This window comes from Triticum urartu, chromosome 3, assembly GCF_003073215.2.
Source record: "Triticum urartu cultivar G1812 chromosome 3, Tu2.1, whole genome shotgun sequence".
In the NCBI taxonomy this organism is placed as follows: Eukaryota; Viridiplantae; Streptophyta; class Magnoliopsida; order Poales; family Poaceae; genus Triticum; species Triticum urartu.
Genome location: NC_053024.1, coordinates 49,293,316 through 49,306,788, shown reverse-complemented (window position 1 = coordinate 49,306,788; position 13,473 = coordinate 49,293,316). Strand labels below are relative to the sequence as shown.

At 42.4% G+C, this 13,473-nt stretch overlaps 1 protein-coding gene across 16 annotated transcripts; it reads left to right on the top strand.

Moving 5' to 3' along the window:
- Nucleotides 1-3,921: 3,921 nt before the first annotated feature.
- On the top strand, nt 3,922-8,042 carry LOC125542716 (probable serine/threonine-protein kinase WNK9). 16 transcript variants are annotated; one of them, XR_007298021.1, is made up of 9 exons: nt 3,922-4,596; nt 5,093-5,322; nt 5,611-5,833; nt 5,973-6,207; nt 6,291-6,367; nt 7,045-7,193; nt 7,294-7,328; nt 7,427-7,655; nt 7,729-8,042. XR_007298021.1 is itself a non-coding variant. In XM_048705878.1 (3 exons), the coding sequence occupies exons 1-3, from the start codon at nt 7,171-7,173 to the stop codon at nt 7,803-7,805; spliced, it is 273 nt and encodes a 90-aa protein (XP_048561835.1). In that variant the 5' UTR covers nt 6,688-7,170; the 3' UTR covers nt 7,806-8,042. The 16 variants fall into 16 exon arrangements, 1 of the variants encoding a protein (XP_048561835.1); XR_007298020.1 differs by having other exon boundaries at nt 3,922-4,695; nt 7,483-7,580; XR_007298012.1 differs by having other exon boundaries at nt 3,922-4,695; nt 7,483-7,655.
- The last annotated feature ends 5,431 nt before the right edge of the window (nt 8,043-13,473 follow it).

Sequence of the window (13,473 nt, the reverse complement as noted above, 5' to 3'; positions counted from 1 at the left end):
TGAAGAAATAAATGGTCTTGATAACCCTACACAGGTAGTAAAGGTAAATTCTCTCTATAGATTTGATAAATGTGAAATCCCATCTACTAAGTTTGCTAGCCAATGCTTGGATGAGTTTGATGACTTTATGGTTAAGCAAGAAGACTTCAATGCTTATGCTGGTAGACAACTGAAATATAATGCTTATATGATTGAACACTTGAGTGATTATATGTCTAGAGTTAAAGGTGAACTTAAACTTATTAGTAAACATGCTTCTATGGTTACCACTCAAGTAGAACAAGTACTTAAAGCTCAGAATGATTTTCCCAATGAATAAATAATAAGAAAAATGATAATTCTATTAGATTTATGACTAGAGGGGGTAAAATGACTCAGGAACCTTTGTATCCCGAGGGCCACCCTAAGAGAATTGAGCAAGATTCTCAGAGAACTAATGTTGATGCACCTAGTTCTTGTAAGAAGAAGAAGAAGAAAAATGATAGGACTTTGCATGCTTCTAGTGAACCTGTTGTTGACACACTTGAGAATCCCAATGATATTTCTATTTCTGATGCTAAAACACAATCTGGTAATAAAAATGAACCTAGTGATAATGTTAATGATGATGTTCATGTTGATGCTCAACCTAGTAATGATAATGATGTAGAGATTGAACATGTTGTTGATCTTGATAACCCACAATCAAAGAATCAACGTTATGATAAGAGACTTTGTTGCTAGGAAACATGGTAAAGAAAGAGAACCATGGGTTCAGAAACCCATACCTTTTCCTCCCAAACCATCCAAGAAAAAGGATGATGAGGATTTTGAGCGCTTTGCTGAAATGATTAGACCTATCTTTTTGCATATGCGATTAACTGATATGCTTAAAATGAATCCTTATGCTAAGTACATGAAAGAAATTGTTACTAATAAAAGAAAGATGTCGGAAGTTGAAATTTTCACCATGCTTGCTAATTATACTTTTAAAGGTGGAATACCGAAGAAACTCGGAGATCCAGGAGTACCCACTATACCATGCTTCATTAAAAGAAACTATGTTAAAACTGCTTTATGTGATCTTGGAGCCGGTGTTAGTGTTATGCCTCTCTCTTTATATTGTAGACTTAATTTGAATAAGTTGACACCTATTGAAATATCTTTGCAAATGGCTGATAAATCAACTGCTATACCTGTCGGTATTTGTGAGGATGTGCTTGTTGTGGTTGCAAATGCTACTGTTTTAACGGACTTTGTTATTCTTGATATTCCCGAGGACGATAGTATGTCGATTATCCTTGGTAGACCCTTTTTGAATCCTGCAGGGGCTGTTATTGATTACAACAAAGGCAATGCCACTTTTCATGTTAATGGTAATGAGCATACGGTGCAATTTCCAAGGAAACAACCTCAAGTCCACAGTATCAATTCTATTGGAAAAATTCCAACAATCACTATTGGAGGATTTGAATTTCCTCTTCCTACTGTCAAGAAGAAATATGATACTCTTACTGTTGGGGATGTGCATATCGCCGTTGAGGTAACCTACTGTTATTCGAAATTTCTCCGATTTCATGCGATTCAGAATGAGTTTGTTAACAAGACTTGATCAACCTTATTAGTGGATTCCTTTTGATGAGCATGAGATGGATGAAGTTAGAAAGCACAACCTTCTGTACCCTCTTTTTACTTTCTGTTATTTATATTAATTAAAGTAAAAAAATAGTATTTTCTGTCTATTTTCTGAATTATCCTTGCAATATAAAAACCCCAAAATAAAAGTTCTCCAAATGCCCTGAAAATGAAATATGATTTTTTTTCCAGAATATCTAAGAATTATTGGCATTGAGAACACATCAGGGGGACCCACCGTGTGCCCACGAGGGTGGAGGGCGCTCCCTACCCCCTGGGCGCGCCCCCTTCCTCGTGGACCCCATGTGGGTCCCCTCCACTTATTCTTGCACCCATACACTTCGTCTTCCTCCAGAAAAAATCTTCCACCGGCTCAAACCCGTGTTCTAGCTCATCTTGCTGCCATTCTCGATCTCCTTGCTCAAAACTCCATTCAGAAAACTGCTTTGGGGATTATTCTTTGGTATGTGACTCCTTCATTGGTCCAATTAGTTTTTGTTCTAGTGCTTTATTTATTGCAATTTTTTGCTGCTTAGGTGACCCTGTTCTTGAGCTTGCATGTCAAATTTATGTGGTCAAAAGTAGTTTGAATGCATTATATAGCCTCTAGGCACTTGTAGGAGTAGTTGCTATCAATTTTGTTAAATTTGGTTCACTTTTATTTTGAGTCACTAAAAATTTCAGAAATTTTTGAGAGGAAGAAATATGTTTAGGAAAATGTACCAAGGTGGTTATTCAAAAAAGCAAGGCCCAAGGCCCGCAATACGTGAGCCGGACAATGAACTATCAAGGGAGGCTCAAGTGCGGCCTTGTGAATGGCCGTCAGAGGATTTCATGGTCCAGACATGCATCAAGGAAGAATTTGAAGCATATGTGCGTAACGCTAATCTTGAGAGCTTCGTGTCAGATAAGTGCCGGAAATACCTCTATTTAACTGATTTATTTGTGAGAAGGTTTAAATTTACATCCTCGCGCAATTCTCACAATGTCCTATTTGATCTTTATTATAAATCTTATACCATGGACTTAGAAGATTATAATACTGCTTGTAAACTCCCGCAGTGGGGCAGTGCTAGTGAACCTCGCAAATCTGAATTTAAAGAATTTCTTGCTAGTATCACTGTGGGGAATCTAGAGAAATAACACAACCTACCATAGGGAGCATTCATTTTCCTACCATACATTATTTTTCTCTCTTCGTGGGTAGAAGCATTAACGGTAAGGATGAGGCATGTCACATGTGTGTTCCCGATCTTAGTGTTCTCAAGAGTGTTGTAGTAGGATATAAACAATAAAACTTGGGGGCTATGGTTCGTCATTAGTTTGTTGAGAGGAACGATCAGTTCCTCCAGTACCGACTAATCTTTGACAGACGGTGCACCGTCCATGTTGCTCTCCCTGCTCCTGCTTTTTTTGACTTTCATACAAAAGGGAGATGTGTTATAACCAGAGAGGAGGCGAACGAGTACGAGAGGAGGATGGAGGCAGCTCGCCTCCAGGCTGCAGCTCTTCAGGCAGTAGCTGCTGCATCTCAATACGACCCCAGCTTCAACTTCGGATATCCAACATGCCATCCATGGAAATAGACCAACTTAGGCCAAAAGCCTAAGCTTGCGGGAGTACCCTCACCGATATTACATTCATGTTCACACACTCATGCCAGTTGTCGGTGCTCATACTTTTTCATTGTATTATCCATACTAGTTTATTTTCCTTTTAAGCCCTCTTCTTGTGTGTTTGAAAACCCTTAATAAATAAAAACCAAAAAAATTAGTTGTAGCTTTTAGCTAGTTTACTTTCCATGTCTGTAGTAGTAATATTTAAAAAAAAACCCAAAAAGATTTCTCGTTCTTCTTTTGCTTGTTGGGACCTTTCCCGTGTAAATAGTTTTATTTCCTTTCTTTTCTTTGGGGGTCGAGAGGAGAAGACCATAATGAAAATGTAGAGTGGTTCTCATATGCATTATTGTTGATCTAACAAAGAGCCCATATTACCTTGTCTTTTCCCTTGAATTGAATGCTTGCAAATTCCGGCTTAGTCCAATGCACGTGCATTATTATTATTATCCACACTATTCGGTTGTGCAAGTGAAAGGCAATAATGACGATATATGATGGACTGATTGAGATGAGAGAAGCCGGTATAAACTCGACCTCTCTTATTTTTGTAAATCTTTCCCTAATAATAAACCAGCGGTCGCTTCTGGTCATACGTCGTCGGTGTTTTTGCGAAAGAGCCCCGATGTTACTTTGAAATGAACCCGCAGTCATGTTTAAGTGGATATGATAAAACCGTTTTGACAAACAACACCTTGCCGCATTTGCCCGTGTCCGCCGCTGCCGACCGCAACAAGCGCCTCCACGTGCGGGCGGCTCGCGCCCGTGCCTCCCTGCCGCCCCGCGCCGCCGCCCACCGGAGCTCCGCTGCCGGACCAACGCGCCGCCATGCCCTCCTCTCCTTCTTCCTTCCCCTCCCTCTTGTTCTATTTCTCACATCCCCCTCTCTCTCTCTCCTTCGCAGGAAGCGGAAGCCATGGCCCTGGTCCTCCATGCCAGACCGCCGCCCCGCGCTGGCCGGCCATCAGAGCGCCGCCGCCGGACCAACGCGCCGCCCTGCCCTCCTCTCCTTCTTCCCTCCCTTCTTCTGGTTCTATTTCTCACATCCCTCTCTCCCTCTCCCCCTTCACAGGAAGCGGAAGCCATGGTCGTTGGATCTCCATGCCGGACGGCCACCCCACGCCGGCCGGCCACCGGAGCGCCGCCTCCGGAGCAACGCGGGTTGCCGCGCTGGACCGCAAGCGGATGCACTAGTTGTGCTCGACGGAGATGGGCCCTGTGTGCGTGCCCCCGCAGCCTGGACGAAACTCCGGCGAGGCCATGAGCTCCCGAGCCCCAACCCGGGTGTAGGAGCGTACGGGAGCGTCGTCGTGGATCCTGCGCGTCCTAGGTCCGCCGAGGCCACGGGCTCCCAAGCCGGGCATAGGTGCGTACTGGAGCAACGCCCGCCTGGGCGAGGTCCTCCTGCTTCTGGAGGAGGCGAACAAGCCGAACCAAGCCATGAGGCGCCCGTGGCCAACACAGTGTATCCTTCAATTGAACTATCTGATGTTTTTTCTACGTATCTGTGTCATTGACCCATTGTCTAGAGTGTGATTTCACACATTTGATTTCAGCCAATCATCTATGAAGTGCGACCTTTCATGCTTGAATTCTACAATATCCACTAATGAATTTCATGCTTTTAGTGAACCTCAACAAATTCATGGAAAACGTATTTAATTTTGCTCATCTGATTCGCTTTGCTGCATTATTAGTATGCCTGCCAGACTCCAAATTCAAACCTATAGCCTATAATAAACCCCAGTTTTTTTAATCAAGTTTAAACATTTCAGTTCCGTTTTTGGGTTGGAATTTATCAGTGGCCATGTAAGACTGGAAATTGCTCACCACGTGTTCCTTAGTGTATATTGTGCCAATAGCTATTAAACCTTCGATATGCTGGAGGGTGATGAGGTGACATGGAGCTAAACATAGATTGAAGATTCTGTCATGGGTTCCTCAGAGAAGATAGAACAAATGTGTATGGAGATCCAGCTGTTGAAGACGCCGAGGGACAAGAACATTCAGGAGTTGTTCGCCTAATGGGTTGGTGAGAACAAGAATACAGTTAACATCATCACAGAGCCCTGCACATCTCGCATGCGAGGCAGTATGTCCCTTTTTCTTTAGCACAACTCATATGTCTCTTCCTACCAGGGAGCGTTCGTAATACTTTGCCTGATTCTATTATGGATTACCCATTTTGTTTACAAGTTGACGTACTTATTAATTTGGTGTCGTATTAACTACACCGGAGTCTGTTCTTGTGCAAAGGAAATTTGATTGGGATTGGCCGCACATCTTAAATGCATCTAGAAAATTAACCACAGATAGATTTCACTCTTATCGCTCTTCTATTCAATACATTTTGATTGCTGAAATTTGAAACAATGACCAGGTTCTGTAGGAAGCACAAGAAAGTGGGTATGAAAGCTATGAGATGATGGCCAATGCAGATATTGACAGGACTGGAATATCATTAGAGTCCGGCGCCAACGAATATACATAGCGACTTCAAGTGTGACAATATATTCATAAATAGTCCTGATGGAACAGTGAAGATCGGCAACTATATGGTCTGGCGACATTATTGCATCAATGGAAAAAGCAAAGTGTCAAAGGTGTGTGACATTGTGTTTTTCTGACAGCTACGGATCTGTGAAAATATACCTATTCTATTTACTGTGGATATACTCTCAGGTTACTTTGTTTAAAAATTTATTTTAGTCGTGTACTAACAACCATTGTGTTAAAATGCAGGCGCATTAGACTTTACGGCACCAGAACGCTTCACTGGCAATACAATGAGTTGCTTGGGTATTCCAATCCCCTTGCTGAACCCTGTGCTATTCGCAGCCTCTTTTGTCAATCCAGCAGCACACCGCTGCCCTTCGCATCCTCCCTGCATCACTGCAACTGGGCCGTCCTCACATCGTCTGCGGTCACATGCGCAATCTCTGCGCTCGACGCTGCCTCCACCGAGATTCATTGCAAGGTCTGTTCATAGACACGGTTCTTCCTCCATACCATTGTTGATGCTCCTGTTAATGGATAAGTGTCCAACAAAATTACCTGCAGGGTGCCTGAAACGCCCACTGTTGGGTACATGCATACAACAATTATGCCATGTCTTCCCTATTCGATCGGTCGCACAGGTATGTTTCTTTTCCTTCTTTGTTTAGTTTTAAAGAAAAGATTAATTTCTGAACTCACCATATTTTTATACTATATATAAGCATGGATGACTAGAATAGTTGATTGTCAGTTCACTTATATTTCTGCTATGGAAAGGAGCATCAGTTTTACGCATGCTTCCCGGGTCCTTGGTGAGAGGCCTCTGTGATGTTATTCTTTTAGGTAAGCTTTACTCAGGTTGCTACTCATGTCCAGTGAATTGTAATACGACTCACTATAGGGCGAATTCGAGCTCGGTACCCGGGGATCCTCTAGAGTCGACCTGCAGGCATGCAAGCTTACCTAAGCCAATGATTTTGTTCTTTTAGCTAGAGCCAGGTTCAGAGTTGTTCACTCTGGATTTTTTGGGCACAACCATCAAGCAAGCTAGCACGTATTGTTTAACTGAAGCAAAGGGCAGCTAAGCTATGAATGCTTCATTCTTTGTTCTACACAAATGCAGCTACTATTTGTATTTGATCTGAGCAAAGGTGCAACCAATTGAAGTTATTTTGAAGAACCTGCACCTGAGTATATATGTTCTGATTTTATAGCCTGCAGAGTCTGTAGAGTAAAGTTTGTACATTTTGTGAATCGCTTTGTTCCGGTTTCCCTTGGTGTATAGTCTATACTGTATGAGGTTATTTACTATGTGCAGATTTGTTTGTGCCATTGCCGATCATGTACTTCTTTCTGTGCTTGGAAGCATAGTCTCATCGTATCCCCTAGATCTGTATAAGTATATTTAGCTCACATACACTTGGCATTTGTTCTTCAAAAGGCGATGTCCTCGATGCTGGACTCCTGGTAACAGTTTATTACATGTTATTTCTTTTTTTTGGTGAGTCTTTTCTTGAGATTTAGGATTATGGAGTTAACGGGTGTTAATTTTGACCTGCTAATACAGCTGCGTTAAACTTTTTGCTCTTCGAAAGCAACTATGTAAGTCTGACGCTAACATAATGTTTACTGCTAAAATACTTCAGTAGGTATAACTTAGAGTCAGGAACACAAGTAGAATTTCATAGAAATCTGTCTAGCTCCTGTAGATGAAAGACTTCCTGCAAGTGAGCTCTTGAATAACTCTTACCTCCAGGAAGATGAGGTCTATTCCAGCGCCTTCAATTTCAGTCTCTCTGGTCTCAAGTGTGACTGAAGATGGGTGGCAATCTGCAAGTTTCGTGCTTTGGAAGGGTGAATTCTTACTGAAAAACCATATGTATCTTACCGACCATATTAATTTATTGCTAAGGTTTCCTCATACCACTGGTAAATATAGCATTGAAGAAACTTTTAAATCAAACTTTACTTCAGTCTTTAATGACACTACGAATTATTTCAGGCTGTTTAAAGAATGTTGAGTTGTCAAGCGAGGTGCTGCAGTGGCTGGCGTTGCCGGGCATAGGACGACGTCTCTAGGCTCCTGCCTGAGGCAAGCCTCTCCAGCCTCCTCGGATGCCCTCTAGGAACTGGCACTGCGTATGATGGTCTCCTCACCTAGCACCTAGGTTGACCTAGCCACCGCCATCGAAGCGGAGAGTTGACAACATATGTATGATTGTTGGACGTGTCAGTCCTGCCATTGACATGTTCAAAACTATGAATTGAGTGATTACAAATATGCTTTGATCAATGAAATGAAAGGATGTTCTGTTACATCTTGTTGTGCAGATATAGGGTTTGAATTATTTTCGGTCGTATCATCTTGGCCCTATAATAAAAAAGCGAGTGTGGGAGTGCGCGACCAGTTGCTACCAGTATCAAGGTGCACTTGATGTGTAGTTATCAGTCAATGAGAACCATAGAAAAATGGAGGCACGGACTCTAGGAGTATATATCCGCTCCCCAAAAAAGGGTGTGCTATATATTGAATGGTTCAATATAGGTCAGTGAGTTTGAGGCAGCAAAAAGCTTTAGAGCTAAAATCAATAGGAAAGGGTATTTGTTTCTTAAGATGTTTTTTTGATAAATGTAAAAAAATTGAATTAGTTAGTTAGTAATAAGAGAGAAAAGGAGACCATGACTTGATTGTCTATTTATCCTTGCTCCATATTTGAAGTTTCTGCCAGCTGTTGTCGTCAACCTACCCTTGCATGCCATCTACTTCCAATTCACTTTTGCGAGAGGTGCATGCCCGACCGTCGACATTGATGCATCCTCTCACTCAACATCGTGTCTCCGCGGGATGGAGCGCATCCTCTCACTCAACATCGTGTCTCCGCGGGATGGAGCTTCGATCGGTGAACCGCATAATGGTCAACAAAGAGGCAAAAAGTAGATGATTTTGACACTTTCGATGGTGCATGCGGAGGTATTTTTCACCTTTTGCCTATAGCAACACACGGGTCTTCTGCTAGATGAGACTGGGGCGAAGCCCACCGTCATTATAAATTTTCATAATTACAAGTCGGTGTAGGAAGGGGCTCATGAAAGTCGCGTGCTAGAGTGTGATGACCAATCCCCGGTTCGGCCGTTCGCACCCATCAACAATGCACAACGGATCAGACTTTGAGTGACCCTCCACAACCCAGGTCCTTGATCCCGCTCACGGTAGTGAAGCACTGCGATGGCCGCCAATGACACCCTACTCAGGGTGCTACTTTCCTCGACGGCCTCCATGTTATCACTGTAGCGGGATGCGTGAGACCAAGTGTAGGGAATAGCTTGCGGAGAGCGATCCTCATGTCCAGCTCGACAAGATTAGTTTTTAATGTTTTAAACATTCTATTGTGATTGCACGTTAATGACATGTGTGTCATGCAATGGCTGGGATTGACGAAGTCCAGACATGTTGTGATTAGAGGACATTGCGGTAATCGCCGGTGGTGAGAGACTAAGATAAGTGGTGACACGGTGTCGATGAGGGACTAAGACAAGTGGTGACACGGGTGGGACACCGTGTTGAAATAGAAGACGTTGAATTGTGGGGGTCTTGAGCCGTATTTATCGGGCCCGTTGCAACGCACGGGCATGTTTACTAGTATGATTAGTTCATCGTTCGTGATTCAGCCTATTATGAATGAAACATGTTTGTGATGACAATTATAGATTATAGTTGCTCATGACATGCTTAATTAGCTATGAGTTTATAATGGTTCACCTTGCGTGCCAACATGCTATTAAAATGGTTGTGATGTGGTATGATAGGGTGGTATCCTCCTTTGAACGATTCGAGTGGCTTGACTTGGCACATGTTCACGCATGTAGTTGAAACAAAATCAACATAGCCTCCATGATATTTATGTTCATGGTGAATTATCCTACTCATGCTTGCGTTCAGTGTTGATTAATTTTAATGCATGTTCATGATTGTTGTCGCTCTCTAGTTGGTCGCTTCCCAGTCTCTTTCTAGCCTTCACCTGTACTAAGCGGGAATACTGCTTGTGCATCCAATTCCATAAACCCCAAAAGTTGTTCCATATGAGTACACCATACCTTCCTATATGCGGTATCTACCTGCCATTCCAAGTAAATTTGTATGTGCCAAACTCTAAACCTTTAAATAAAAATTATGTTTTGTATGCTCGAATAGCTCATGCATCAACTAGGACAGTCTATATCTTCCATGCTAGGCGGGTTATTCTCAAGAGGAGTGGACCCCGCTTCTCACTCACAAGAAAATGGCTGGTCTTCGAGATGCCTAGTCCCATGCTCAAATCAAATCGAAATAATTGCAAACAAAACTCCCCCGGGATTGTTGTTAGTTGGAGGCACCCGTTGTTTCGAGCAAGCCATGGATTGATGCTTGTTGGTGGTGGGGGAGTATAAACTTTACCATTCTACTTGGGAACCACCTATAATGTGTGTAGCATGGAAGATATCGAGATCTCTCGGTTGTTATGTTGACAATGAAAGTAGCTCAAAATATTATTCATCTCTATTTCAAAATCGAGCTCTGGCACCTCTACAAATCCCTGCTTCCCTCTGAGAAGGGCCTATCTATTTACTTTTATGTTGAGTCATCATCTTCTTATTAAAAAGCACTAGTTGGAGAGCACCGCTGTCATTTGCATGCATTACTATTAGTTTATATTGAGTATGACTGTGTCTGGATCTCTTTTACCATGAATTACAATTTCTAGTCAGTCCTTGATCTTCAGGGGTGCTCTGCATTTATGTTTTGGGGTCTCAGAAAGGGCTAGCGAGATACCATCTTGTTATATCATATTATGATTGTTTTGAGAAAGTGTTGTCACCCGAGATTTATTATTATTGCTCGCTAGTTGATTATGCCATTGATATGAGTAAACATGAGACCTAAATGTTATTGTGAATATGGTTAGTTCATAATCTTTGTTGAAAACTTGAATGCTGGCTTTACATATTGACAACAACAAGAGCAAACAGAGTTTGTAAAAGTTTTTCTTTGTCACTTTCAGTTTGTCAACTGAATTGCTTGAGGACAAGCAAAGGTTTAAGCTTGGGGGAGTTGATACGTCTCCAACGTATCTACTTTTCCAAACACTTTTGCCCTTATTTTGGATTCTAACTTGCATGATTTGAATGGAACTAACCCGGACTGACGCTGTTTTCAGCAGAATTGCCATGGTGTTATTTTTTCGCAGAAATAAAAGTTCTTGGAATGACCTGAAAATCAACGGAGAATATTTTTGGAATATATAAAAAATATTGGCGAAAGAATCAATGTTAGGGGGCTCACACCCTGTCCATGAGGGTGGGGGCGCGCCTACCCCCTGGTCGTGCCCCCCTGCCTCGTGGGCCCCCTGACTCTCCACCGACCTCAACTCCAACTCCATATATTCACGTTCGGGGAGAAAAAAAAATCAAGGATAAGGATTCAACGCGTTTTACGATACGGAGCCGCTGCCAAGCCCTAATCTCTCTCGGGAGGGCTGATCTGGAGTCCGTTCGGAGCTCCGGAGAGGGGAATCCGTCGCCATCGTCATCATCAACCTTCTCCATCACCAATTTCATGATGCTCACCGCCGTGCATGAGTAATTCCATCATAGGCTTGCTGGACAGTGATGGGTTGGATGATATTTATCATGTAATTGAGGTAGTTTTATTAGGGTTTGATCCCTAGTATCCACTATGTTCTGAGATTGATGTTGCTATGACTTTGCTATGCTTAATGCTTGTCACTAGGGTCCGAGTGCCATGATTTCAGATCTAAACCTATTATGTTTTCATGAATATATGTGAGTTCATGATCCTATCTTGCAAGTCTATAGTCACCTATTATGTGTTATGATCCGCTAACCCCAAAGTGACAATAATTGGGATACTTACCGGTGATGACCGTAGTTTGAGGAGTTCATGTATTCACTAAGTGTTAATGCTTTGGTCCGGTACTCCATTAAAAGGAGGCCTTAATATCTCTTAGTTTCCAATAGGACCCCGCTGTCACGGGAGGGTATGCCAAAAGATGTCATGCAAGTTCTTTTCCATAAGCACGTATGACTATATCCGAAATACATGCCTACATTACATTGATGAACTGGAGCTAGTTCTGTGTCACCCTATGTTATAACTATTGCATGAGGAATCACATCCGACATAATTATCCATCACTGATCCATTGCCTACGAGCTTTTCACATATTGTTCTTCGCTTATTTACTTTTCCGTTGCTACTGTTACAATCACTATAAAATCAAAACTATTACTTTTGTTACCGTTACCGCTATTATAATATTACTTTGCTACTAAATACTTTGCTGTAGATATTAAGTTTCCGGTGTGGTTGAATTGACAATTCAGCTGCTAATACTTGAAAATATTCTTTGGCTCCCCTTGTGTCGAATCAATAAATTTGGGTTTGATACGTCCATTTTGCATCATGCTTTTATATCGATATTTATTGCATTATGGGCTGTTATTACACATTATGTCACAATACTTATGCCTATTCTCTCTTATTTTACAAGGTTTCCATAAAGATGGAGAATGCCGGAAGCTGGGTTTCTGGGCTGGAAAAGGAGCAAATATTAGAGACCTATTCTGCACAGCTCCAAAAGTCCCGAAACTTCACGGAAGACGTTTTCGGAATATATAAAAAATACTCAGCGGAAGAAGTTCACCAGGGGGGCACACCCTGCCCACGAGGGTGGGGGCGCGCCCCCTACCTCGTGGGCCCCCTGGTGGCCCTCCGATGACCATCTTTTGCTATATGAGGTCTTTCGATGAGAAAAAAATCAGAAGCCATCTTCTCAGACGAAACTACGCCGCCACGAGGTAGAACCTTGGCGGAACTAATCTAGGGCTCTGGCGGAGCTGTTCTGCCAGGGAAACTTCCCTTCGGGAGGGGGAAATCATCGCCATTGTCATCACCAACGCTCCTCTCATCAGGAGAGGGCAATCTCCATCAACATCTTCACCAACACCATCTCCTCTCAAAACTCTAGTTCATCTCTTGTATCCAATTCTTGTCTCCAAGTTCGGGTTTGGTACCTGTGGGTTGCTAGTAGTGTTAATTACTCCTTGTAGTTGATGCTAGTTGGTTTATTTGGTGGAATATCATATGTTCAGATCCTATATGCATATTAATACCCCTCTGATTATGAACATGAATATGCTTTGTGAGTAGTTACGTTTGTTCCCGAGAACATGTGAGAAGTCTTGCTATTAGTAGTCATGTGAATTTGGTCTTCGTTCGATATTTTGATGAGATGTATGTTGTCATCCCTCTAGTGGTGTCATGTGAACATCGACTACATGACACTTCACCATTGTTTGGGCCTAGAGGAAGGCATTGGGGAGTAATAAGTAGATGATGGGTTGCTAGAGTGATAGAAGCTTAAACCCTAGTTTATGCGTTGCTTCGTAAGGGGATGATTTGGATCCATATGTTTCATGCTATGGTTAGGTTTACCTTAATACTTTTGTTGTAGTTGCGGATGCTTGCAATAGAGGTTAATCATAAGTGGGATGCTTGTCCAAGTAAGGACAGTACCCAAGCACCGGTCCACCCACATATCGGATTATCAAAGTACCGAACGCGAATCATATGAGCGTGATGAAAACTAGCTTGATGATATTCCCATGTGTCCTCGGGAGCGTTTTTCTCTATATAAGAGTTTGTCCAGGCTTGTCCTTTGCTACAAAAAGGATTGGGCCACCTTGCTGC

Bases quoted from the DNA above. Each gene is read 5' to 3' on its own strand.
- LOC125542716 (XM_048705878.1), top strand. From the start codon at position 7,171: ATGTCCTCGATGCTGGACTCCTG. The intron at 7,194-7,482 runs GTAACAGTTTAT...TCTTACCTCCAG, and splicing joins TCCTCGATGCTGGACTCCTG to GAAGATGAGGTCTATTCCAG. The intron at 7,656-7,728 runs GTAAATATAGCA...GAATTATTTCAG, and splicing joins AAGGTTTCCTCATACCACTG to GCTGTTTAAAGAATGTTGAG.